The 23,115-nt window shown below is 43.4% G+C and overlaps 1 protein-coding gene and 1 pseudogene across 1 annotated transcript in view; one reads left to right on the forward strand and one right to left on the reverse strand.

Annotated features, from left to right (window-relative positions):
• The window catches only part of LYRM4 (LYR motif containing 4), a 155,905-nt gene that overhangs the window by 103,401 nt on the left and 29,389 nt on the right, over positions 1–23,115 (reverse strand). Inside the window, exon 2 of the mRNA XM_021696900.1 lies at positions 19,216–19,336. Coding sequence (XP_021552575.1) covers positions 19,216–19,336 — 121 coding nt within the window. The remainder of the gene's footprint in view (positions 1–19,215; positions 19,337–23,115) is intronic.
• Positions 6,426–12,507, forward strand: LOC110586891 (annotated as a pseudogene).

Here is a 23,115-nt window from a genome sequence, read left to right on the forward strand (position 1 = left end):
AGTCATTTCACTGGTCAGACTTAATTCCCTTCTCTGCCTTGCACTCAGCTCTGGGTCAGGCCTCTGGCTCACCCCTTGAGCTAATGCTTGCTGCCTCCAGAGGGAGCTGTCTTTCAGATCCTGCCAGCAGTAAGGCCTGAAGAGCTCTGAGGGCTCCGGGGCGCTGCACCTCATTCTCTCAGCGTGCACCCGAGGACAAGGGCATGGAGATCCAAGAGTCACAGTGCTATGGGTCCCTTCCCCAGAGACCCACTCCTTGATTTTGAGCACCCACTGGCTTTTAGTTGAAAGAGGTTTTCAGGGGCACCTTGGTGAGGTGGCTCAGTCGGTTAAGCGTCTGCCTTTGGCTCAGGTCATGACCCTGGGGTCTTGGGATGGAGCCCCACGTCGGACTCTGCTCAGTGGGAACCTGCTTCTCCCTCTCCCTGCCGCTCCGCCTGTTTGTGTTCTCTGTCAAATAAATAAATAAAATCTTAAAAAAAAAAGTTATGTCATTAAAAAAAGGCGGGTTTTCAAGCTACAGTTTATCTAAATCAGATTTTTGTAAAATTCATTTTACTAAAATGCAATGAAAGATCCTACTGTCAGGCAACAAGGGATGGTGGTAAGAGACCTCAGCTCAAAAATCCTGCCTTCAACCATTATGTCTAAGGAGTCTCCCTCTCCTTAATCCCTCTCTCTGTGCCTTGGTTTCCTCACCTATAAAATGAGGACATGCTGCAGAGTAGTTGTAAATGAAATGATCCATGCCTGCAGTATGTAGCATAGAAGAAGAGATAAAAATGTTTTAACCCCTGTAGTCTCCATAGTCACTGAATAACCATAACCAGAATTAATTTATATAAGTGTTCAATCTCCAGTTACATTTCCTTGGTAATCTAAATTTTCTTTCTTTTTTTAAGATTTGTTTATTCATTCACTTACTTAGAGAGAGTGAGTGAGAGTGCGTGAGCAGGTGGAGGGGCAGAAGGAGCAGAGGGAGAGAATCCTCAAGCAGACTCCCTGCTGAGCACAGGGCTGGACACAGGGCTCAATCCCAGGACCCTGAGATCCTGATCTGAGCTGAAACCAAGAGTCGGACGCTTCACCCACCTACTGAGCCACCCAGGCGGCCCGGTAAGCTGAATTTTCATAATGGATTTGTTTAAACAATAAATCCTGGCAAGAACATGACTGCTTTAGACTTTCCTACATTTCTGGGCATGTCTGAATTCACATGAAAAGAGTTCTCCCAAAGGGTAAAGGTGAGTAAGTCATAATGTATTGAGGACCTCTGTGTTTATAACACCTGTATTCCAGAAAGCTCTGGAGAACTGACCAGAGAGGCAAAGGGCAGCCTGGTTCCCTGGCCTTGCCTTTGATCCCCCACCTATCATGGACAGGCTCATTTCCCAGCTCCCAATCTTCTCACATATACACAGAAGGTACACGAACCTAATGCCATCCCAAAAGGCTACCAAAAGAAGATGCAGGCAATGGAAGAAGCATGCAGACCAACTCACCAGTCTTTTTCATTCAGATATTTGGATAAGAATGACTTGCTCTAATAGGCCTCTCCAAAGCAGCTATGGTAACCCCTACTCTCTTTATTTCTCCCATTCCTCCCCCCAAAATACGAATAGACTGTCCTAAGTTTGTATGTATGGCAGGACCGCTATCTGTCTCAAAGAGAGTTTTATAATTGGTTATGGTTCTAAAAGGTTATGTTTTATGGATCAAAACTTTGCTAGCTCAGGTATGGCTATGGTTATGGTTCTAAAAGGTTATGTTTTATGGATCAAAACTTTGCTAGCTCAGGTATGGCTTTTTACTTTGTTGATAAAGGTTATTCCCTAAATAGAATGGATGACACTGAGCCACTACTAAGATATTCAAGCATATATAATTTAGTCCTTTGTAATTAAAGCATATTTTATTTATTTATTTATTTATTTATTTGAGAGAGAGTGAGTGAGCAAGCATGCGAGGGGCAAAGGAAGAGGGAGAGAGAGAATTTTAAGAAGGTTCCATGCCCGGCGTGCAGCCTGACGTGGGGCTCAATCCCAGGATCCTGAGATCATGACTTGAGACGAAATCAAGAGTCAGATGCTTAACTGACTGAGCCACCCAGGTGCCCCAAAGCATATAATTCATTCAGCAATATATTCTAAGCATTATCAGTGTGTAAGATACTGTGGTTAAGTGTGGGGACAGACACAGTGCCTGCCCTCAAGGAGACAAGGATCAAAACCCCTATTAAATGAAGAAGCCACATAACAACTCTCATAACTTGTCATGAGACAAGACATGCCTTCTCATGAAGGCATGTGTTCCAATGTGAAATCTGTCATTCACCGGTCAACACAAAACAAGTTCCTCAAATACTGACCATTCTTAGCCCTCTCTGCCCCTACTTTGGTAGCTCATTCCTGCGGACACTCCAAAATGCTTAGGAATAAATACGGATTGTCTGAGATGAACATTACAGAAATCTAAGGAAAATTTCCCCCAAGCTCTGCAAAGACATACCTTGTTAATCAGGCACCGTTCTCTGTGTATAAGCGTGGGTGAAAAGACAACGGTGGAGGGGCGCCTGGGTGGCTCAGTTGGTTAAGCGACTGCCTTCGGCTCAGGTCATGATCCTGGAGTCACAGGATCGAGTCCCGCATCGGGCTCCCTGCTCGGCAGGGAGTCTGCTTCTCCCTCTGACCCTCCTCCCTCGCATGCTCTCTGTCTCTCATTCTCTCTCTCTCAAATAAATAAATAAAATCTTTAAAAAAAAAAAAAAAAGAAAAGACAACGGTGGAACCAAATCTTTCTACCTGTATAGTGTGCTTTCCTGCTAGGCCCATTAAGGGCTCCTGGTTCTGCCTTCCCGTCTTCTTAATTTGAGGACACGTTTATTTATTCAAATTCAGGCCCCCCCAGTTTTCACTTCCAAACACCAACTGGCTCTACCTGCTCTTTTTATTTTCCTGTAGTCTTTCCTTCATTTCATTGCCTGGCAGTCCACAATGTGACAGGAACATCTAAAAGAAGAAAGTAAGAATAGTGAACTGCACTTCTCTTTTGCCCTCCTGGTTCCAGTCGGTGGATATGCTTTTATCAGCATGTGATAAATATTTCATACAGAAACCGTCACTTGGAATCTAGTCTTTGCAGCTTCACTGAAACCACTGAAAAGTATTTTGGAAAGTCAGACCTATATTACAACAAGTACCATATGCCAAGAGCCGGCAGATTAGCAAAGCCTCTGGAGTCGCCATGGAGGAGACTGGAGAACAGAGCCGCCTGAGAGGGGGACTGGCGGCGGCTCCCTTTCTGCACGTTTAGAGATCTGAAACCAAACTGTGACACAGCTCCGTCATTTCAGCACTTGAGATTTTAAAAGAAGTATGGAGAAAAACAAGCTGATGCACGGACATGGCTACAACCATCTTTCATTTACTGAACATTCACCACGGGCCAGGTGTTGGGGTGCATGCTTTACAGACACATTTCTCTGTCTTCTCACCTCCCAACAAGGTGGGAACAGGAGAAGGAGTTCCGCAGGAAGTCATTTTCCTAAGTTCAGAAAGCTAGGGCGTGACGACCAGGATTTGAAACCTCTCCCGACTCCTGGATCCCATGCCCTTTGTGCCTCCTAGTGGGGTGAGAAAATTGGAACCGAGCCTTCTTTCCTACTCTTGGAATTCACCTCACCAGATCGACTTTTGTTTTCGGTTTATTCTGGCCAATACACTAATTTCCAGGAGGAGTTCCTGGCTTCCTTTTTGGTACCCGGGCGGTAGCCACATCCTCAGGCAAAGCAGGATATTTAGTTTGAGGGCCCAGTGCTGGGGCCTGAAGGTTGTTAACTCTACTCACTGGTGAGCGGCTCTGCTGATGGTAGAGGGTGTCAGCGCGCTTTATGTCCTTTTGCGTTCACGAAGATGCTAGGAAGACTTCTGGTCAGAAAGGCCAAGTCTGCTGCTCTTGCCCTGGGTCAGGGGCACAGCGCGGGCTAGAACCAGTCCTTCTGAGTTTCAGTTTAAAACTCTTCCTTCCGTGTCTTCCGACCAAGCTTTCATGACTCTGAAGGATTAATGGAGGGCTCACTGTATCTACAAGGCACCGGGGGTACCACGGTGAACAAGGAAATAGCCCTGCCTCTCTGGAAGGTCAGGGGCTAAGGGCAGACATGCCTTATGAACACAGCACTGCAGTGCCATGTAATTAATGGCGCAGAGTCACACTGCCGTGCTTTGGCGGCCCGGCGGACACGATTTCGGCAGGCAAGAAAGGAGGAGGAAGGGCCTTCGAGGCCTTCCCGGGGGGAGCCGGTGAACGCAGAAAGGTGTCCACTGGGTGCTGCGTGGGTCCACTGGACCCGGCAGGCCCAGCCCTCAGGGAGCCTGCCACCCAGCTGAGGAGAGACTCAGCTGCTTCCGGTCTGGACGCAAGGGCAGGGCTGCGCGGGCAGGACATAAAGCAGGGCTGTCCATGGGAGGCACATTCGGTTTTGCTCTTTTTCCCGGTCTCTCCTTCCCCATCCCACTCCCTCTGAGAGGCCTGTCGAGGCCCAGTGAAGAAAACCTCTTCAGTCAAGTGAGGTATTTACAGTTTGCCAGCTGTCCGAAAGGGCAGCTTCTGTGCACAGTGCACAGGCCCCCTGACCTCACCAGGATTCGGGGAGCGGTCCCGCCATGGCTGGCTATTAAAAGCCTTTACAAAGTATAGCCAAAGGGTTTTCTCGAATCGGCCCCGCTGCTGAGGCTGGCACCTGAGAACAAATATTACATAACTCGGCATTACATAACCCGGTTCCTCCTCCACGCTCAACAAAACATGCCGTCTGTGAGCTCAGGGCAGCTCCGTTTGCTTTTTAAAGTCAATTCAGTAAACAGAGGAGGTCGGTGCCATCACTCGCCCTTGGGCAAAAACCAAATTGCCAGGTGTGTTTCTGGGACCTAACAATCGTGACCACAATTATTTTCCGAATCAGAAAATGTCCGGTGTGAGGGAGACCTCAGAGCGTCATGGAGCAGAACCCTCCCGAGCCCCAGGAGGAAGCTGGCAGAAGGGGACTGCCTGCCCACGGCAGGGGCTGGGAGCAGACTCCGGGGCTGCCGGCTCCCGGGCCCCCCAGCATTCAGCGCCTGCATTTGTTTTTTAAGATTTTATTTATTTATTTGACAGAGAGAGACAGCGAGAGAGGGAACACAAGCAAGGGGAGTGAGAGAGAGAGAAGCAGGCTTCCCTGCTAAGCAGGGAGCCCGACGCGGGGCTCGATCCCAGGACCCTGGGATCATGACCTGAGCCGAAGGCAGACACTTAATGACTGAGTGCCTGGGTTTTTATTGGGCTCCAAAGGCTTGTCCATCTCTGTGTAGGCAGTTCTGGAATGCACTCACTTACAAGTGAGATGGAATAACCTGTTGAAAGAAACCCCAAGTTGGATCTCAACAAGGCAGATTCAGACATAAATTCTTGTGCCCCTGGAGATCCAGGAAACCAGTGTACCTGAGTCCTTACTTTTTACAGATGAGGCCTAAAGGGTCATGGACTTAGTGGTGATGCTTCTGCTAACTTCTGACAGACTGAGGGGGAAATCCACGTGGCCTCTGGGTTGGGGCTATTTTCACTATATTCTGGAGTCGAGATGGGTGGGGGAGAAAAGACAAATTTAGGCCATATGAAGTGGAAATGTTTGAGAAAAAGGAAAATATTTAAAATACTGACTTAATTGTATACTAGCATTAATTGAATAAAACTAAGATTACTACAGTGCCACATCTTAGAGAATTTTTAGAGCCCTTTGATTATTTATAATGGACCATTTCATGACATGACAGCTTTAATTACCAGATTGGGGAAGAGAGAAAATGTCTGATACAACGTTTGGCTTTGGTATCTCAAAAACAGAGCAAGTACAAAACTAACATTAACTTCAGAATGGTATTCCTTTGCCTTGAGTAGAAAAATTGAATGATGATAATATTTTAAGAGAAATTAAATAACACGACCAAGGCCAGAGAGCTACTGAAAAAGTGTCAGGATTTTAGTTGTGGTGTATCTGGCTCCAAACCTTTTCTTGTCTCTTGGCTACCACTCCTATTATGTCTCTGCATAAAACAACAGTTTTTTTGGACTCACAGATGTATAATTAGGAGGTATCTTTCCAACAGCACCAATGAATCTATCCTTCACACACACACACACACACACACACAGATGAAACAATCAAGTTTGAAAATATCCAACTGCAGATAGCAAGTGCTCAGGAAACAAGTGTATTTTCTCACACACGCCCTGGGCATGCGGGATCACTGGCTCCCTGCCACTTCAGGGGATGTGTATGTATAGAAACACAAACAACATAAATGGGGCGAGCCCCTTCCACTGCTCTGCCTAAAAGGTGTGACACTGTTCCTTTGTCATCTTAGAAGAAGACCTTCTGCATAAGCATGACTGAAATTAACTTTGATTACTTGAAAGGACAAGCCAAGCAGCAAGGCATCAAAAGGTTTCCAGTGAAGGGCACTTCAGTGATAGCTTGTCAGGAAAAGCACAATTGCAGCTGCAACCTTCAGATCTAGGGGGAAATTCTGAGCAAACACTTCTTAAATAAGGTGGCTGAACTTTAACATTTTCAGACTGTGGTCTCTGTTTTTTTTTTCTTTTGAAGGCAGAGAGAGAGTTTTTTTGAGAGATGCTAAAGGAGATCAGTGCCTCGGGATAAACTATTCATGAGTCCACAGAAGGTAAGCTGTTACCTTTTAATACGAATTCTAAATGAGCAATTAGAAAAGGAAACCTACTTCTTGCCTTCTCCCATCTCCAATGTCTTATTTACCCCTGTTAAGATGAGACCACCCACAGTTTGATATCTCTTCTAAGAACCGGCTAAAAAGTGAGAATAGATGTGGGCCCACCGTTCTCCTAATTGTGCGTCCTTGGGGAGTTATTCAAACACGCAAAGTCTGCACTTCCTCATCTAACACATGAGGAAAACAGTATCTTTCTCACAAGGCTGCTGTTAGCAACTGAGACAACATGTTCAAAGTACTTTGTAGCGTCAGCGTGTAAAGAGGACACAATGAGCCAATACTGAGAGCAAGCATACATCATCATCACCACCACACCAGCAGCAGCAGCATCACCATCATCAATATTCATCAATAAAATCATCTCTTTACACATGTGGTAAATTAGGCAAATAAATGACCCCAAGATCACAAAGTATGGTCCTAACAGAGCTGACATTACAACTTCCTCTCTTGCTATGGATCAGTGTACGTTCTGCTCCAGAGTTGATGGTATCTACTTCCACTTCAGATGCTTCAGCAACAAAAATGGGTCTTCAAGGAATTCAAGAGTGAAAAGCTCTAGTAGGCTAGATGGGAGAGGATAATAAATATTCCCAAATGAAACCCCATGCAAAGCTTTCTATAAATAGCATTACTGTTGCCTTCCTCATGTGCTCTTCTGAACATGCAAATATGAAAAAGAACTATTATTGTATATGAAAAATGCAGAGATGGGATAGGCTTCTTCTAGAAAGAAAATGGAATCTTGTTTTGTACATGTCAGCCTCGGAGGAGTCATGCAAATTAAAAATGCACAATCTCTAACTGAGAGGTATTTTTTTCTATAGGAATGCCAATGGTGGGGATAGTATTGCCCCAGACTTAAGGATTTACTGGAATTTCTAGAAAATGCAGGGAGGGAGGAAATTAGTTTAAATTCTTGTATGAAGAAGTCTTTTTATAGCTGCAGAGAAACTATATATTGAAAAGACTGAAAAAAAAATGAATGTCATACATAGGCCAAGCTATAAAAGTAATCAAACCTTCTCATTTGACAGGGGTTTGGGGAATCTTTCATTCATATTGAAAGAATTCAGATATCCAAAAGATACACGGTTCACTCGGGGCAATTCCAGTCACTGTATATAAATTCATGTTGATTTCCTGAGGATTTTTATTGAAGTCCAAGACAGAGTGTTTAAATCTCCTTTGCTTCTGACTGCTTTATTAGTTTTTAAATATGTAGACTGATTTTTCGATCCAATCTTAGTTGATCTATATAGGCACAGGGGAAAGTATTGCTGGGGTACCCTATTAGAGTCCATATATTTCTGTTCTATTAAGTGAACAAATAGGTGTGATCTAGAATGAAGAGGAAAGGTTTGTCTCCCGAGAGTCAAAATGAGAAAGACCATCTACAAGACGGACTTGAAAATTCCAATCCCAACTCTGCCTCCAAAGAACTTATAAAGTCAATTCATAATTAGGTGGTATAGAGTAGGTGCTTGATAAATATCTAGGAAAAGAAACTGTGGCCATGGAATTACAAAATATAGTGTCATTTGACCTATCTAACAGATCGTGTTTCATGCAGCTTAGAAGCCAGCCAGGGAGCAGGGAGAAGTCCAATCAAGAAGAAACTAGTATTAATATTAAGGTGGGGCTTGAGGAAAGCATTTTAATCTTTTTCTTGCCTATCAAGTTAACGTATTATTGCTCTTGAATTGCTATTTAATTTTCTTTGAAAGAAAATGTTTTGCTCAGAGAGATGCTATAGTACTGCTGACGTATCTTCTATCAGAAAGGAAGGCTAACAGCAGAGGTGCTAGCAACATTAATAAAATAATTCAATTTTCTGACTTTTCTTGCAGCAGAAAGGCTAGACCAAGAGAAGTTTCTGAAATTTATGATGGTATAAATCCATAGCTGGCTTACAACTTTGCTTATCTATAGCCTAAACTCCGTTGAGTTAAGATCTTAGTAAAAATTGGCCAAGGAAAGCTCAGCATAGTTCACTAAAAAAAATGTATCAAACAGGTTTCTGCAAATAAAGAAGGGGACAGATATTCATGTGAAATGTTAAACCATGGGATTTTAGAACTGGAAGTAGCCTTAGAAATCATGGTATAATCCTTTGATTTTACACATAAGAAACTGAAGGGATTCACAGATATAAATCCACTTGTTCAAGCTTCAAACAACTTAAGCCTCCCACTCTTAAATACCAATGTCTAAAGCATTTAATTTTATTTTTCCCAATTAAGGAAAAAACTGATGACCAGCTATAATTCCTTTTTTAGGGGGCAGGGGCAGATATTTTTTATTGTGGAAAAAAGCACCTTAAAATTAACCATCTTAACTATTTTTTTTTAAAATATTTTATTATTTATTTGACAGAGAGAGAGAGAGAGCAGGAACACAAGCAGGGGGAGTGGGAGAGGGAGAAGCAGGCTTCCCACCGAGCAGGGAGCCCGATGTGGGACTCGATCCTGGGACTCCGGGATCATGACCTGAGCTGAAGGCAGACACTTAACAACTGAGCCACCCAGGCGCCCCATCTTAACTATTTTTAAGTGGACAGTTCAGTACTGCTAAGTACATTCACACTGTTGTGAAACCGATCTTCAGAATTCTTTCAACCTGCAAAACTGCAACTCTGTACCCATTTAGCAATAACTCCACAGACACCCAGCTTCCTTCAGCTCCTGGCAACCACCATTTACAATCTGTCCCTTTGTGACCAGCTTATTTCATTTGTGTAATGTCCTGGAAGTTCATCCATGCTGTAGCGTGTGCCAGAAGTTGCTTCCTTTTTAAAGCTAATATTCCATTGTACGTATATACCGCATTTTGTTTACCCGTTGATCCACGGGTAGGAATTTGCTTTGCTCCCACCTCTTGGCTATTATGAATGGTGCATAATTCTTTTCAAATATTTTCAATGCCCCTAATGTAGGAGTTGACTTTTCTTTACTCCATCAAAACAACTGCCATGTAAATTTTAGAGATTCCCCCAAACTATCAAAATGGTACTTAGGCCAGAAGTATACACAAAGAGAGATAGTGTGCTATTAATTTTCCTCCAAAGGATCTAAAACCATCCTAACTTTTCACAGGCTGCTTTAAATTAAAGGATGAGAACTGTGGGCAAGATATCACTTTTAATTAAAGTTTTACCCACGATTTAGGGCATTGGAACGGACGTTGCAGTGGCTGACAGTGAGAAAAGACAGACATCATTCATGAGCTTCTCATTTCACAACCGACACACTAAAAAAGTTATTGGTGGACATTTCTCTTGAACAGCCATTTAAAGACTAAACCATAAAATAGCAAACAAAAGTAAAAAAAAAAAAATGGTTTCAGAGACTCATCTATCACCATCCAAAATGCCAATAAACTGGGCAAATTACTTTGCTTTTAGTGACCTACAAATAAAGTAATTAAGTACGAGCCAAGAAATGCTGAAAATGCTCACACATACGCATAGTCAGGTTAACAAAAATGCGGGCTATCTGTAACATCAACCCCTTTCCTACTATTTTTTAATGGCATGGAACCTGCTCTTAATTGCTCACAACTGCAGTTTCATAACCCCGAGTCTGATACATCCATTATTTGAACTGTTTCATTATAAAATAGCCTAGCTTGGTGGGCGGGGGGTCCTGTGCCGGTCATGTGCCGGGCAGGGCTGCTGCAGCCGTGTGGCCAGCCGTGCCCAGTGCAGGACGGTGCTGGAGGCATCATGGCTGGCGGTGGGAGGGGTGCTGTGGTGGCAGCGCCTGCAGATCTCCAGGAGCTCAGGAGTGGTGTACCATTTTCCTTCCCTACCAGCAACGTATGCAGTGATCTAGTTTCTCTGCATCCTCACCTGCATTCGGTATTATCACTGGATACCCATGGACTCTTGAAGGGCTTTCTGGTTTATCCATAATCAAATCATTGGTTGGTTTGTTTAAGATTTATTTATTTGAGAGAGAGAGAGAGAGAGAGTACACGTGCATGGAGGGGGGAGAAGGAGAGGGAGAGGAGAAGCAGAGCCCTAGTGGGGTTCTGATCCCACAACCCTGAGATCATGACCCCAGTTGAAACCAAGAGCTGGGAAGCTCAACCAAATGAGCCACCCAGGCGCCGCTCATCGGTTTCAATTTGGATGGTAGTTCATCACCTGAAGAACCTGACTTGCCACGGCTGGAATCCACTGGTTGCCTTCCACCTCAGGGATATCTCACTCATGATTCCCCTCCTGTTGGTTCTTGCTGCTTCAAGATACTCAGCCCATGTCTGAGATGCAGCAACCGTCTCCCCCAATTCCCCTTGTCCATCCTGATGGGCAGTTTAAAAACTTGCCCTTTTATGATGTCCCTGATGTTCTCATCAAGCCCACGAGTTTAGCTGAAAGCAGTAGTCAACAATTTCAAGAGAAGTTTTTATTTTTGTTCTGACACCCTAACAAGTTAGAGAGAGATGCATATCTAGGGATTTTTTTTTTTTTTTTTGCCAGGTGGTAGGAGAGATTATATAGTCCAAGTTCAGCTGGGACTTTGCCTGGCGGAGACAAGTTGCTCTCAAGAACAAAACTATCCCAACAGTCTATGTATAAAAGTAAATGGGAAGTAAATGTAAAGTGAATGTGAAGCCGTTTTCTTTGCCTGGCTATGCATTACCACCTAAAAATGGGATTGAATATAAATACATCTTTGGTTGGGTTATCTTCAGCTGTGCCAAATCAGGTTTCCATTTCCTGGGCATCAGAAATTGGAAAGAATTACTCCATGTCTGTATATCTTGTATGAAAGCTCACATCAGCCATGTCATTACAGAGACTAAAAATGAAAGGTATTAGAAACCTTGATCATTCCAGAAAACTAAAGAAAAACTTACTGCAGCTCCTGATAGTGAAATTCCTTCAGGTATCCTTGATGTGCCCTTTAAGGAAAACGAGGCCCGCAATCCCATGCCATGCAGTGACTTATACACATCTATAGTGTTTTGATGCTGCCCTTTATCTGCAAATGAATGAGAAGCCCGCTTGGATTTGTCCTGTGACAAAAAAAGCTGCCCATGAAAAGTCTAATTTTACATGGGCTTTTAACGGAAATTCTCAATGACTGTTCTGATGTGTATGAGATCACATTTCAAGAAGATGGTTCTTGGTGTCCAATGAGACACCAAGAAGAAAGAAGCTATGAAAGTATCCAGCAATCACATACAAAAATGAACATTTCAAGTGTCTTCATAAGCCTTCTTCAGTGACTGTAGCCAATGAGGCAAGAAAAAAGTGGATGTTACTGACCTAACACTAGAAATCTCTTCCCAAGAAGAGGAAGACCCTCTTGCCAACAGGAAATGTATTTGTGGTCCGAAATGCAAAGCAGCCTAATCAAAGGAGTATTAGCCATCTTTTGTATGGGTGCCCAGTGTGACTTTGGTTGATCCCACTGTTGTTCACCTTCACTAACAGACTGTTCAGTACCATTCCACCACAGGCCAACATAAAGCTCGTCATCAGCTCTGCCAGGTTCGGATTTTCCTCCTCTTATTCCACTTGATCCCTAGTACCGTCCTCTTATGGTTTTGGATAGTCTCACCTCACCCTTAACAGCACGAGTATGTCTATCACCATGACCAGCCCCCAGGAAAGCAGTCCTCATGTTAGTTCATCCAGCAGCAGAGTGACACCGGGGTCATCACCAGCAGTGGAAGCTTCATTCCTGACATCACCTCCTCATTGGATTAAAGGAGGACTCACCTGATTCTAGGAATCACTCACTGAAACTGCTCGTTCTTGGGTCTCTCTCTGTGGAAGCTGTTTTTTTGAAAACAACTACTTTAATATTTATCTATTTTTTTTTAAAGATTTTATTTATTTATTTGACAGAGAGAGACACAGAGAGAGAGGGAACACAAGCAGGGGGAGTGGGAGAGGGAGAAGCAGGCTTCCCGCAGAGCAGGGAGCCCGACGTGGGGCTCGATCCCAGGACCCTGGGATCATGACCTGAGCCGAAGGCAGACGCTTAACTGACTGAGCCACCCAAGCGCCCCTACTTTGATATTTATTGAAACATCAAATGGATTCTTTTGCTTTCTGAGAGATGAACACAGATGACTGCACATGACATGCAAGGATTTTTCTTATTCGTGCTGTACTCTGAACACCAAATACATTCAGCCATAACTGTATCTTCTTGAGAGATGGATTTCAATCTCATATGTTACTGGATGGAATCTACAAATTAGTTTAAAACTTTTTTGTTGTAATAAACAGCAATGAAGTTACATAAATATTCAGGTAAAGACTTTTTTTCTAATTAAAAAAAGACGTAATCAATGATTCTAAAATGACAGCAACTGTTGTTTAACCTGATGTGAAGGAAAAAAATACATGCAAAGAAGTTGTTTGTCCAAAACAAAACAAAGCAAAATAAAGAAAACTCCTAACTCCCTCCACCACCCCCGGCCAAAAAAAAAAAAGAAAAAGAAAAAGAAAAAACCAAAAAACCACAAAAACACCCACACTGGCTTAAGAACAACCTATGTGGTATAAAATCGTCATCACTGAAAAGCTGCTGGCAAGACCAGTATGACCCCCAAACCTCGTTGTTACCCAGCATGTACAATCACATACTACAGCATCAAGTATCCTCACCCAAATACTGAAGTTACCCATGAACCTCCTTTTGTGGGATGCCTTCCTTACTTCAGTACATGTGCAGCCCATCCCTGGTAGGGGAACCAAACATTATTTAGATGGAAATTTAGAGCTAAATCTGCTAGCCTACTTAAGCTGGTGGTTGGGAACCTTTCAATAGGGAATAGTTGTTCCTCTCCTAGAGATTATGGTTTTACTCAGTTAACTGTCTAAGGAAAGGGTCCGTGACACATGTGCACACAAGCGTGCATGCGTGCATGTACACACACACACACACACACACACACACACACACCCCTTCTGTTACCCAGTTGTGCTGCTACCTGAGACCCCAGGACGGCAGCACAGATGCACTCCGATGAACACGGAAAGCATCATGTAGCTGGAAATAAACCCAAACTCTGCACAGATATGTGAGTTTTCACCAGGTTTCTAGAAAAAGCTGCTATACATTTAGGCTATAGCTGAGTATTCCTAAAATCACAATCTTAACTGGCATATTCAGGGAAATTCTGTCAAAGTACAAGGAGATGGGTCTGGTAACACCTCCCCACTGTAGCCAGAGTTTCCCGCCCTCAGTTGCCTCTTCTATTTCTTCTCTCACAGACATGTGGCTGTTTAGCTAGGAATGTAACAAAGGTGACCACTCTACTTCAAAATGCTTGGAAAATACTTTCACTTTGAAGAACCAAAATCTCTGTGAACTACACAGGGAGAGAGGGCCTCTTGGGTGATGGCAATGGTGCAGGTCTTTAGAGATTCCTCGAGTAGCAAGGGTATAGAGCATAGAAGTAGTGATACCAAATAAGGCAGGCTCTGGTTGTTTAAAATCCAAAGTGGCACGACAAACTATACTGAGTGGGGGTGATTACCTGAGAGCTATTCTAATTCACGCCTTATAAATAGGAATCAAAAGGAATACCTTCAGAACAGCAAAATGGAAGAAAGAACCAAGATGAAAGCATGGTTGACCTTTTTGCTCTTCTTTCTGATACGAAACACCCAAGGGGCCTTGTTTACTATCTGAGGTAGGGAGTACTTAGGTACTTCTTTGCTGCCCAGATTGTGTGAGAGATGTTTGCCCAACCCTATACACAGGTCGGCTTCTGTGCATCCTTCCTGGCACATACACAAAAGGCCTCTCCAACTTTTTTTCTTTTTTTTTTAAGATTTTATATATTTATTTGAGAGAGAGAGAGAGAGGGCACGCACAAGCAGGGGGAGCTGCAGAAGGAGATGGAGAAGCAGGCTCCCTTCTGAGCAGGGAGCCCGATGCAGGGCTTGATTCCAGGACCCTGGGATCATGACCTGAGCCGAAAGCAGATGCTTAACCGACTGAGTCACCCAGACGGCGCAGGCCTCTCAAATTTTTTGATCCCACTTGGGAAGCAGACAGGGAAGCTAGGTTTAGTGGGGACTGGTCCATAACTTGCTTTCAGCAGAAAGGAAATACTCATACAAGCTGCCAGGGTCAATTTGTCTTTACAGAACCATTTTATATGGACATAATAGGAATTTATTTATTTATTTATTTTAAAGATTTTATTTATTTATTTGACCGAGAGAGACACAGCGAGAGCAGGAACACAAGCAGCGGGAGTGGGAGAGGGAGAAGCAGGCTTCCCGTGGAGCAGGGAACCCGATGTGGGACTCGATCCCAGGACCCTGGGATCATGACCTGAGCCGAAGGCAGATGCTTAACGACTGAGCCACTCAGGCACCCTTGGACATAATAGGAATTTAGAGAAAGGTGGAAGGGTGCCTCTGCCAGTTATGGGCTATGAGATAATGTTTGTAGCTGGAAAGAGATTAGAGACTGACAGACTGGATTATAATTTTCAGGGGAGAGTTGGTCTAAGAATGTCAAAGAAAGAACAAGTGTTTGCCAGGCTTCTATTGAGTGGGCCATAATTATAGAGTGAGCAAAAGGAGTCTGACTTGCTCATAATGGAGGAAAAATGATCTGCCATGTTACTTCTTGAAAGCAGAGTAACCCTTAGGAGCGGTATGAAAGGCAAATGGGAAATACTAATGCTAGGTAGAACCCTTCAGTGTTGCCACAATGAAGACAAAATTCTGCGCAAAAAATACGAAGGAAGAATGACCTCTGAGGAGAGGCTGAGCTGGGTTGATGTGGTCCTTACATATCTTGGGTACGAAATTGGGGAATGACTTAAGAATATCTTTATCCTTCAATTTCTACTGACTCAGGAGCTCATGTCCTTGAACTTCTGAGTTTCCTCTAAGCTCAGGTCTGGCCATGTGGCCATGGACAAGGCATCCAGCTTGCACCTTGGTTTCTCTACCCCAAAAAACCAGAAGAAAATCTTTGCTCAGAGACTTCTTTGAAAACTCACAATCTTACCACGTGCACAGTTGTATTGTCAGAGTCATAGCTGACTGAAGGGACTGAAGACACGTCTGTAGAGAGCAAGACCCACTGTAAAGACAGACTAGAAAGCAGGGAAGAGGTAAACCGTGTCGAGAGGGAAGTCGGGTGGAGGGTTCTACTTTGAGCATTGCCTTTACAGATGTGCATTATCTGGCAGCTGCAAAGATGACCGGGGCTTTCTCATCCATGGAGAAGTGATGCTGAGATCGACGTGCATCCAGGTGGATGGTCTTTGGGTCCCAGTATGCAAGAGGAAGAGGGATCTGATAGGAAGGGTATTACAGCTCATGCTGGTTATGTCTCATTAGATTAGAGGCTAAGGGCCTCATCAGGTTTCCACTTTACCTTCATGACTCATTCTCTTTGAGGAGAGGTTCTGGGTGGCTAGCAAGATACCATGATTTGGTGGCTCAGACCCCCTGCCTGAGATGTATGATCCCAGGGGCCAAATATATCTTCATATATTCCTTTAGTCCACAGAGGATTATTAAGAGCCCACCATAGGTGGGGCTTTTCTAGATACTCCTGATGACAATAATAGCAAGTATTTACTATGTGCCAGCATCCTTCGAAGGGCTTCACATGTATTAATTTACTTGATGCTCACCATAACCCATGAGGTTGGGCCTGTTCTCATCTGCATTTTATATTAGGCACCAAGAGGTTAAATATCTGGCTCAAGATCACATAGTTAGTAGCCTGAGTCAGGATGTGAACACAGGCAGGCTGGCCCCAGAGCCCATGCTCTGGCCAGTCAGGCACTGTGACCATGACAGGGGAGATCCCTATCCTCACGGAGGAGGATAAAACAGACAAGGCAATACGTGATGTTATTTTCAGGACTGATAAATGCTATAAAGAAAACCAAAGCAGGGTATGGGATAGAGTGACAAAAGGAAGGCTATTTCAGACAGTGTGGTCAGGACAGCCCTCTGCGGGAAGGTGAAATAGTAATAAAAGTCTGAGGGGAAAAAGGGAATTGAGCGATGGGAAGGTCTGGGGAGAGAGTATTCCAGGCAGAGGGTACAAAGCCTCCATGATGGGAACAAGCTTGGGGTATATCAGGGACATCAAGAAGGCATCTGAAAGTGTGAGGGAGCCATGAGCAATGGAAAGCCTTTGAGGACTTCTTAAGGATTTCAGATTTTATTGCCATGGTGCTATGAAGCCTCTGGAGGGTTTTGAGCAGGGGTAAAACCTGCTCTAATTTTCCTTTTAAGGAAAGATCACTCTGGCAGTATGTGGAGAATAGATCATGCAGGGAGGGGAAATCAGGGAGGCATGTTAGAAGGCTATGAGAGCAGCCAGTGAGAAGAAAATAGAGACACTGCTTTACTTCAGGTCTTTAGGCCAAGGTCAGCTCATACCAGCATGGAGCAAGGCAGCTCGAGGAGTCGCTAACATCTCATAAGCTAACTACAGTAAGTGTGACACCTGGATTCAGGAAGTCTTAACAAGAAAGGGAAGTGAGCCGGAACTTCCCAGGTGTTGACCTGTAATTGGCTGAGTTCTCTGATGGAATGGGAATGTTTTCATTTGTCAGAACCTTTCTGAGCAGAGTCTTCAGGGCCAACATAATCATCTGCTGCTCTCCTGGCGAAGGGCCCTGGGCCTGAAAGTAGGCCCACCTGTTCCCCAACTGGCAAGGAAGGTGCACTTGCCAGGCTGTCCTGGGGAGGGCGTCCTGGCCCCCACAGGTTCAGAGGCTGCAGGTTTGAGTCTGTTTTGAGTGCGGATTCACTGGGGATGTCTGAAGAGAGCCAGTCTAATCTTTTTGTTTTTGAAAGGGCGGTGTTAGCATTTCAAACCGGGAGGTGACACAGACAATTACATAACAGAAGAAATGGTGGCACAGAGTACTTACAGGCACCTTTTCTAAGCAGTTTTCTACTCTGTGCAACTTTATGCTAAAGGATAAAACCAGTCTGGGAGATGCTTGCCAACGTCTACATCAGAAAGTGCCAAAGAACTGAATCTGAGTTTATGCGAAATAAGGACTCAGGATGTTTGTTTTTTTCCAAGTTCCAGTGCTAAAGGAGCCCATAAAATTCAACCACTGATGCCTGGAAAATGCCATCGTCCTAGAGTTTTCAAAATGTCAACTCATTTACCTGCCACTATCAAAGTACACGCAAATATGCAGATCGGTTTCTTTTTCTGATTATCCTATTATCTTCTCATGGCCTTCCTTAAAGATCATTTCCTAGGCTTGTCTGAATGTGGCAAAGTTATTCTGTTGCTAGATAGATAACTGGAGAACTCAAGGAGGGTTATCAGAATCCAAAAAGTTATTCTAGAAGGGATTGTTTCATTACATTGCAAAACTTCTGAATTTGACATAAAGAGAAAACTACAGTATTTAATATTGCTTCTTTTTCTGAATCGTTTAGAGTGAAGCATGAAGAAGGGTTAGGGATATATGTGTACATATATACATATATAATTGCATATATATGTCATATAGTATGATATGATATACCGTCAGCTGAGCTGATATCTCCTGATGATGCTAAACAAGCCCTTTCCAAAAACACTAGGCAGAACTGAGGGAAATCATAAGGGACTTCCCTTCCATACTTTATAAACAAATTTACTGCAACTAAGAGAAACGAATGGAAGCAGAAATGGAGCTTATGGTATGACTGTTGCTAAATCAAAGAAAAATAGTGAAAAGGATGAGTTTTTTAGAGGGTGAGAAAACCAACCAAGAATAGGCTACTTGGCCTCTGACTCTCTAATTAATTTTGCAGAAAGAGGGACATATCACACTACCCAGGAGACCATGCTGCTGCAGATGTTCCGGAGAAAAAGAACAGCAGGCACAAATCAAGGTGATCTCTGGCACTTCTACAAGACAAAGACAAACACACCTTCCAGGGTCCATTATGGGGTCAGTAGCCAAGCAGCTGTGCCTTACATCATTTGCACCTGCAGATACACCTTCCATGTGGCAACAAAAATCAGGTTCCTCACCAACGATCATGTCTCCAAGAAAAGGGCAACAACACCTTGAATTATGATTTTAAAATACTAGGCAAAGTAGAATATATTTACGTTCTTTGACATATGTCAACGCATAAATATGTAAATATATCTTAGAAAGGGGCAACATTTTTTTAAAAAGTTTCTCATATTTAAAGATCAACCTTTAGTAAACGATGAGAATACAGCTCCCCAGAAGGATGCATTCCCTGAGATTCTGGAAAGCTGATATTTTCCTTTATGTTCTCCTTGAGTTCAGTAATATGATAGGTCATCTTTCTGTGTCTATATGAATAAAAGGAACAGTTTCATGACCCTGTGGTATAAATCATAAACACCAAAAGCAGTGATGTCCAATTAAGGGGGATATGTCAAAGTTTACAGCTCTTAATGAAAGACAGTACATCATCGAACCATCTTACCTGTCGACGAATTATTCCAAGGTCTCTTTTGGCTTTATTCACTAGGGCTTGAATTTCTACAGGATCCTTTACATTCTTATTTTCTCTGAAGGCATCTCTTATCCTCCTGACAGCGTAAGTTCTAAATGAATTCAGGAGAAAAAAAGAAAAAGTGTCAGCAGTCTGAAGCTATGCTTTTAAATGAAATCAAAAGCCTTTCCTTACGAATTAACTGTCTGTATTCCCCTGTGAATAATCCACTTAGATCTTTGCTCTTGGGACAGGCCCATCTATTACTATTCTGGGATGACTAAACAAACAGATTAGGGAAATAAATCTAGCACAAACAATCCACATATAAATGGCAAACTGCTACTGAATTGCTCCTTAGATTCCTGGTTCTTTAGTTATTCACATCTGAGTTCTCTCCATTAACATGGATAACTGAACCTTTAATGTACAGAGACAAAGCAAGAATTAAGAGGTGAAACAATGCACCACATATGCATGCACCCAGACAGTGATCTATGCCTGACTCGGGTCAGCTCTCCAATCTTGTCCCATCTTTTAGCTGTTTATTCCTCTTGGGGAATATAACGTATAAGGATCCATGTTGGGACCCTACCACAGTGGAGAGTGGAGATTATACCAAAATGCTTTCCCCCATCTTTTTTTTTTAGATTTATTTGAGAGAGAGAGGAAGACAGAGAGAGAGCACGAGTAGGGGGAGGGGCAGCAGGAGAGAATCTTCAAGCAGACTCCCCCCTGAATGGGGAGCCGGACACGGTGCTCAATCCCACAACGCATGAGATCATGCCCTGGGGACGAAACCAAGAGTTGGATGCTTAACCAACTGAGCCACCCAGGCTCCCCTGCCTTCCTCCATGTTTAAAGTGCATACATATGCACATATGTGCACATACAAACACCCTCTTCCCACCAATATAAATTACATGCAGCACAGGACAGCAATTCAAGAGCACGGTTTCAAATCAGACAAGCTCGGCTTTGCGCCAAGCTCCCACTGTTTGTGTGAACTTGGGCAAGATTCTTAACATAAGCCCATGTTTCCTCATCTGTCAAATGGGCATAATACCACCTACCTCTCAGGGCTGCTGGGAGGATTCAGCTTTATCCTCTAACCCAATCAACAAAAGCTCTTCTTCTTAATATCTTAATGCATTAGTACCCCCCTCTCTTGACATCACAGTCTCACCTTACCTTCATCCCACATCCTCAGGGTTATACCACGGTGTGTGGACAGGGGGCAAAATGGTCTGGATAATCAAGAGTCCTTAACCTGATGTGTCCCCTACACAGTCATGGCCTTAACCCATGCCCTCCCCATGTACGCAAGACTGAACACAAGAGATGACGAGCGAGGAGTCCAAGTCAGTCACAGCAAACACCATTTTCTCTAGTCTTTTTATGATCTCACGTGGCTCCACTTTTAACTTTAAACACCAGCTAAAGAATCCAATAGAACCTGTTAATAACATTTGCACACAGAAGCAAAGAGATGAGAGAAGGGGAATATAATTTCTTTGGGAGTTTGGGAGTATGTTCAGGGAGATGGATATCATTTACTGGGAAAAACTTGTTTTAGAGAAGACTACTTTTGTTTTAGATCAACTTTCCTAAAGTAAAAAGAAATTCTAAATTAAAAATCCAAATGGCGGGTCCTTTGCAAAAGGAGTTTTGCAAAAGCAAAAGTAAAATGAAATCTTGTGCCATTAAGAATCGTGACAGAGAAAGGCAGACACTTTTAGGACGTAAGCCACTGGACAGACGTTCATTTGAAGCCTTGGTGAACCAACGGGAGTATCTGCAGAGGCGCTCCTGGGTGCTCAGGATCAATCTTGGGACAACCGTGACCGGAAATGGAATCCCTAAACTAGCAGACACTATGTAACGACAGGGACTCCTTCATTATGAAGGCTTGGAAAGGATTTTTACTAGACTCTATCAGATATTCTCCTGTATAGCTGCTAATCTAACAAGAGGTTAGACTATCTAGGAAAGCTAAAAGCAATTCCTGGGGTACTTTCTTGCACAGCATGATGGTTATTAACATAACACAATACCACTGTCCTTCCTCACACCCACACATTCCTCAAAACAGTTTCTTTGTTGGTGGTGATGGGAGCAGAGTGGACACTGTAATTTAATTCTAATATTTTGTTCCACATGTAGGACTGGTTTTAGAACAGGAATTTACCCCAGGGAGTCATCATTGTTTTAGTTCTTCACTCAGGATGCTGCATGGGATTTTTGGAAAAATGAAATGGTCAATAGTAATCATTACTAAATTCATTTCTCTAGACGCTAGTGACTAGCCCAGAATAGCCAGCACAAAAGGGAGTATAGCTTGGAACATGAAGTCTGAAGTTCTTCTAAAGTTTAAGGAAATCAGAAAATAACAGGGCTCAAAGATTTCTATCAGTTGAGCTCAAGGTACAGCCTTTTACACAGTTGGCTGTGTATTCTTGTTGTCTCCCCAGATCTCCAAAGTCCACACTTAAAGGAACAAAGTTCTAGATGTTTGAATTAAATGTGTCTAAAGCAATCAAGAGTTGTCGTTCCAAACCCGAATGCACCTCTAACACGAATGATGTGGTGATGGCTCTCTCTTCTCTTTCTTGTTCCTCGTCCTCCATCTAAAACATACAGTGTTTTCCTTTGCCCCAGGAGAAGTCATTGCACTGGCTCAGAACCATATAAGTAATTACTACTGCATGAACAATTTTTCAGTTGTATGAATTATTTCTTTTTTATTAAATAGATTTTTAATTTTTTGGGGGGGGAGGGGCAGCGGGAGAGGGAAAGAGAATCTTAAGCAGACTCCAAGCCCGGTGCAGAGCCTGTCTCGATCTCACCACCCTGAGATCATGACCTGAGTTGAAATCAAGAGCTGGATGCTTAACTGACTGAGCCACCCAGATGCCCCAGTTGTAGGGATTATTTCAAATGATCATAACTTTGTGAAGGTAATCACAAATCTGCCCGAACCTTCAAATTTCGTAGGAGAGGGCTAACCACCCATTATTTCAGTTCTGCCCCCACCTGGTTTTTATCCTTTGCATTTTTTCCACCACTACAAGGAAAACCATTTATCCTTGAACACATTCTGGCTATTGGCCTCTTGACCCTATCACTGAGCAAGAATATTTCAAAGAAAAATGTGCAGAGGCCGCCATGAAAATGTGCAGCTGCCGCACATGGAATGATCCTAGTATGAGTCAGATGCTGTTTGAAAGAAAGCATGAAAAATTAACAAATAAAAGGCTACATAACAGTAAGAGCTACCAACTCTGGGAAAGCAGACCACATCCACAGAAATAGTAAGGCTATGCTGCTCATACAGTCACTCTCCGTCTACGCTGCTGAAGCTCTGCGGAATTTCTTCATGCTTCCTTGTGCAGATTTCCATTTGGCTTTTCCTCTCTACCCCAGCCTTTGCCCTTTAGTCTGCCATGAGATCTCCGAGTGTATACAGGCTCTACTGACTATCCTTTCACCATTGCAAGGATCCAACTCCTTTATGAGATTCTTCTACCCACTGTAATTTCCCAGCTGCAAAATAAACAGCAGACAGTAATGAAAGCACTATGGTGCCCGAGGTCTTGCTTTACTTTCTCCCCTTCCAATGCAGGCCCCAATAATCACAGCACTTGGAGGCTCACATTGGTTGTAGCGTCCAAAAGGTGCGATTGGGAAACAAGCTGATATAATACCCCTCATTTGCGTCATCCTTCATCACCACCCCACCCCACAATCTGGTTTCTCTGCTTATTCATCCTGTAAAAACATTGGTGCTTTTTCTTTCTTTCCCCAACCCCAAGTATCTCAATAACAAAACAACTTGACCCTTCTTTTAGTCTTTCTGGGGCAAACTCCTTCAATTGCTTGGAAGGACAAGTG

This window comes from Neomonachus schauinslandi, chromosome 8 (genome assembly GCF_002201575.2).
Source record: "Neomonachus schauinslandi chromosome 8, ASM220157v2, whole genome shotgun sequence".
Taxonomy (NCBI): Eukaryota; Metazoa; Chordata; class Mammalia; order Carnivora; family Phocidae; genus Neomonachus; species Neomonachus schauinslandi.